This window comes from Lepeophtheirus salmonis, chromosome 7 (genome assembly GCF_016086655.4).
Source record: "Lepeophtheirus salmonis chromosome 7, UVic_Lsal_1.4, whole genome shotgun sequence".
NCBI classification, from domain to species: Eukaryota; Metazoa; Arthropoda; class Copepoda; order Siphonostomatoida; family Caligidae; genus Lepeophtheirus; species Lepeophtheirus salmonis.
The window spans coordinates 12,138,738-12,144,130 of record NC_052137.2 but is presented as its reverse complement, the minus strand read 5'-3'; the positions used below and the strand labels follow the sequence as shown (position 1 = coordinate 12,144,130).

General features: G+C 31.7%; 1 protein-coding gene across 1 annotated transcript; it reads right to left on the bottom strand.

Moving 5' to 3' along the window:
• Window positions 1-437: 437 nt before the first annotated feature.
• LOC121122027 (enhancer of split mbeta protein) lies at window positions 438-1,252 on the bottom strand. The gene has a single exon (XM_040717033.2). It carries the CDS (start codon window positions 1,166-1,168, stop codon window positions 644-646), a length of 525 nt encoding a protein of 174 aa, XP_040572967.1. The 5' UTR covers window positions 1,169-1,252; the 3' UTR covers window positions 438-643.
• Window positions 1,253-5,393: the final 4,141 nt, after the last annotated feature.

The following is a 5,393-nucleotide window of genomic DNA, read 5'->3' as shown; positions in this document are numbered from 1 at the left end:
AAGATTTCATCTATGTTTCAAAATTGTAAAATTCGTTCAAATGACTTTGTATGAAGAAAAATATATTGTATAAATTAAAATTCTAAAGAATAGGAGATAAAATCGATCAAAAATCAGTCACATTTAAATTTCGGTATACAGCCCGTACCGAAATATAGGTCTAAAAATAGTCACTTGTGGCATTACCAAAAAAAAGGTTCTTGGACTGAGTCTTAACACTAGTAAATATTACTGCTCATAATATTTTTCATTTTTTATCCTTCGTCTTGCTTTATAACTATTTTACGGAAATTTCCATTTGTTACCCTTGAGTTAATAATCTTGGAAAAGAACAGACCTTTCCCTACCAGACCGCTACTGCCAATTTTAAATCTTATATACAGAACCCATATAGCCCAAGGATATAACATTATTTAATTTGAGAAGTGATTCGTGGATAATTAATTAATTTCAATTAAATATAGTTTTATTTATATTTTTATATAATAAAAATCTACTCTTTCAATAAGTTAGTTAGTTAACAGAATGAATATTAATGGCAACAGAAAAAAGTCTTGGAAGACGAGGAAAACAGTATCACAGACAAAAAAAAATATTGAATTTGAATCAAACGATTGAAATCGAAGAAAAAAAAAGACATATTTTAGAAAGGACGCCATAATCCTTCTGTTTTGATGACAGGTACTGGCGATTCTGGAGGAGGAGTCATGGATCCAGAACTGAAATAACCAGATTCTGAGGGGGATACGGATGAAGAGTGAGGTGATAAAGAAGTGTTGACAGATAGAGGTTGAGTGAGTTGATTCCCTAGGTGTGACATGAGATCTCTTGCAAAGTGTACGTTGACTCCGGGAACAGAAGAGAGGTATTGGCCTACGTGATTGGCACAAGTGGTATAACCAGCGAAATAACGATCCGGAGAATTCTTTTTATCTCTAATTTGTCTGAGATGTTTCACTGTCATTTCGAGGACATCCGCCTTTTCAAGCTTGGTGATGGACTCGCCTCCTTCGGATTGAAGGGTGTCGATCAAAATGTCTTTAATTTCATCCAAGCACTTATTGATCCGAGCACGTCGCTTCCTTTCGAGAAGAGGCTTCATGACCTTTCTGTACTGATGAGTCTTGGACATGTAGGGTGATGTTTCAGTAAACATAGGTGCTGACATTTTGAATGCACTTAATATGTATGTAGATATTTTATATGTGTATGAGTAGATGGTTTAAACGAAAATGATAACATTTAAAGGAGGAGTCTTTGAATTTATAGATTCTTCCTTCATAAGCACGCTCCTTCTTCACCTATGTGCGCAGGTCAAAAAAACAACAGGAGTTTTCCCCTCTCGCTCTCTCTCCATTCCATCTGAGACCGTGAGAACACAATTCGAATGACTATCACACATTTACATTAACACAAATATCTATATGGAGTTGAAGTAGTGGTAGCACCTGCGGTTTCCCCCCACGTGCCGCCATTTTTTGATAATTAAGAATCCTAAAGGTTAAATTACTGGCTTGTCTTGTTTTGTTTGTATGTATGTAGTAGTTTTCCAAATGATTAATAACACTCAATTTTATTCTTCAAGAATATATGTTAGGTTGTTCACGATAAAAGAAGAAAAAGATCCTCTCTGAGGTACAAACATATATAATAAGTAATATAAAAAGGAAATTGCAAGAGAGCAAAAAGGTCAGCCTCCCAATAGAATTTTCACAACACCCATAATATTCACCTCTTGAACTTGAGACCTCAATGTTGAACTAAACATGAAATTTGATAAAGGGAAATGAGTAATCCCGAGGGCAAATATTAATATGAAGAAGAACAAAGAAAACATCAATTAATCTCTAATTTCGATCCTCTATAAGGAGTGTAGGTCATAATGGAGACGCTATCTTCTGAGTACAATTAAAGTGACATATTTCTTTTATTGAATATAAATTTCATCCAATTCTTTGAAACAATCTGAAAAATACTGATTAATTATCTTTGTCATTAGTCAAGAGAGTGGAATACTGAAATAGTTCATAGATAAAAATAATATAATATTGGAAGAGCTGCTACATGAATAGTTTTTTTTTATTTTCAAAGCCGTTATCCTTATTATTTTATTCTGGAAAGAAAACAAATATATATAAGATAATCACAAGTGCGTGAAAGACGAAAAGTAAGACTGGGGATTTGTTGCAAAGTTATAAGTGTTATAAGTTCTTGATTGAGATTGAAACATTGGTTAAAGTCTTTTTTAAATAATTTTACAAGAATATCAAATATGTAATTGTGGTAACAAATTCTTGCTCTCTGACTTTATTGACCTCCCGGCCCTCCTTCAGCACGCAGAGAGAACAAGCAACGACATTCCTTTCCTTTTATGATAGGTAGGTTCCATTTCCTTTTGCTCTCTGAGGAAACACAAGACACTAATTAATATCGACCCTTACCATTAAACTGTGTGAAACATGCAATAAAAAATGTGACGAAACTTCTACAACCTTTCATAAATGAGGCTCAAATATTTACATTCCATACACGTATTTGTTGCCGCTCAATTTGTGAGAAATATGAGCAGGTGTAATAATGATCTAAACTATTTTTACATTTCCATGTCCCTAACTATATACGGGAAAAGAATGTCTCAGTATAATTATGGACGTAGTAAAGGCTCTTATCACTACTCATTACTTGAGTAGTAGGTAGTTTTATCATTGAAAAATGTTATGAAAAATCCCCCTCAATATTTTTACTCTTTATTTGATTTAAAAGACTGAGTGTCAGTCATAGAAAGAGTAAATATTTGATTTCTAAAAAATAATCATTTTGTTTTGCATTATGTCTGTAAGTATATCTACACATGGAATTCTAAAATTCCATGATCTTCATAAGATGTAATTCTTCAGTATAGTTTCTTTTTATTTGTCTTCAAAATATAAGACTTTATGGTGACCATTTAACGCATTGTATAACCTATGAACGTGTTTTACTTTAAATTAAAAATCCATTGTTGTATCTTTTATTCTTGAATAGGTAATTATTATTATTATTATTGTTAGACCATTCCTTGAAATATGAGAGCTCTTGCAACATTTAAAATGATATATTAGGAAATGTTAATGAATCAACTGGAAGAAAATTTGCCATATGCCAAAGGAATGTAAAAGATTTAATAACTGTCCTGAGTTTGAGGAGTTATTCTTAAGTCATTCTGAAAATGAAGAATTAAAGGGTTTATGGTGGAATAGTTTAGTTATTAAATGTTCTTTTTTATATGAATTATGAATGTATATTTGTTATAGAAAAATATATAACAATTTTTATCTTTATTTTATGGGACTTATATTTCGGAAAATTCGATAATTTTCCCCAACATCGGTCATATGAATTATCAATTTTAATAAATGTTATTATTTCATTTTTGTCTACTTGGATTGTTTATTTAGTATGTATTTACATGTGATGGAACTGTGGATACTTAGATATAATCTTATGTATCACAGAATGTGTTTCAATTAGTAAACATGTTTTGATTTCCAGAAAAGAAAGAAGAGGACACGTGTTTGTTTTAGTGGAGAGTGGCGCTAAGATTTTAAAATCAATATAATTTAGAAATACAAAATGAATGAATCAATGTTTGAATGAATTTTATTATAAAATATATTTTAAATCTTATTTTCTCTAAGATAAAAAAATGTCGTTTTTATTCTTTTTTCAATTGACTTTTATTTTAAGTTGATTTTTAATGTTTAATTAATTTAATGAAAAATTCCTGGAAGGCAAAGGCAGGATGTAAAAAGAGTAGTTGAATTTTGGTATATTTTTGGGTTCAAGTAATCAAATCGTAGATCGGTGTGTGTCAGTAAACAACGTGCTCTAGAGGCTTTGTATTCAAATTCGTGGGATGAGTTTCAATTACCCAATATTTCTCGTAGTTATTGTTAAATACACCCAAAGAGTTAATAAAAATAATTTGGGGCTGGAAATTTATGATAATTTATATAATATTACAAATATCATTCAGACTTCTATTTTGAGAAAACTCATTCTAGCTTGCCTTTCTACATGCAACAACCTATAAATACTATATACAACAGTGATAACGACAAATGTGCGTCTTATAATCGTTTTAAAATTATGTTTGGATCATCAAAAACCACTCCAGGGGTTAAGCTCTGGCAAGTATTTTTCCTCTAGCCACTTTTCATTTCCGCTTTTCTCATGAAGCTTCACTAAATTAAAAATACCACCCAAAACTCCAACGGTTACAAGTGAGCTAATGAATGAAGTAAATCTACTGTTGCCTATTTATATGTCCTTAAATCATTCATAGAGGAAGAGAGTATTTAACCAAAATAACTAACGATAATTGGATGAATAACTTGAGCGTTTCTTGAAACAAGTGAATGAATGAGGGAGGACTCCTGATTTTTTTTTAGTATAGTTGTAAATAATATGTGACCTGCCGCTATATTTAAAAAAAGAAACTGAAAATTAATGTGTTTGCCCTGGAAATTTGAAAAATATTACGTAGAAGAGCGGCATAGTTGTCATGCCATTCTATTAGATTAGATGCAATTAGCTAAAGGACTCTAGGCAAAGAGTGGACACTCGAGGCTAGGAAGGTAGGGTTTAGTAGTTCTCAATTCTGATTGGCTTCAAATTAGAAACTGCCACATGTTCCTCCAGTTTACATGGCCAGTGGTGGGGAGGAGTGAAGGAGATAATCTCCCCCGAGGGAAAAGGGCAAATACGTTAAGATTTGTTCATAAATTAAGTCTTCCTCTGTATGTAGCAAGATAAAGGAAGAAACTACTCAATTTTACTCCGAGTCCAACGAGAACCTAAAATTGTTACTTCTCTCAAAATCCGTAGTGATACTATTTATTGTCTATGAGCTCATGCCACAATACTGACATGTATTTACATGTAAGGGAGGGGACAAATTATATAATAGTGACGTCATAGTCACACAATAATACAATTACAGTATTTGAATATTATACTTAGTCCAAAAAAAGAGGGACCAATGGCTCCTTAACCCCTATAATTCCGGCGCCACTGAATCACACAATATATTGGAATTACAAAAAGTATCTCGCTAATCTAATTTTATACAACTATGATGAAAATTATAAATTATCAAAAAGTGGGGTGGCTATGACCATTGTCCTGTTGTGCCACACTTAAATACAATGTAAACATCTTAACCTTATATGTAATTACAAGCAAAGGATTATCCGGGGGAGGGAGAGGGAAATCAAATGGAAAATTGTCAAATTAATTGAGAAAAAAATAAAATTATTCAGAAAATACTTCTACATACTAATAATTATAATATGAATGTTCCGTTTTGTTTTAAAATATCCTGATAATTCTAATTCTCTTGGATTCTTCACATT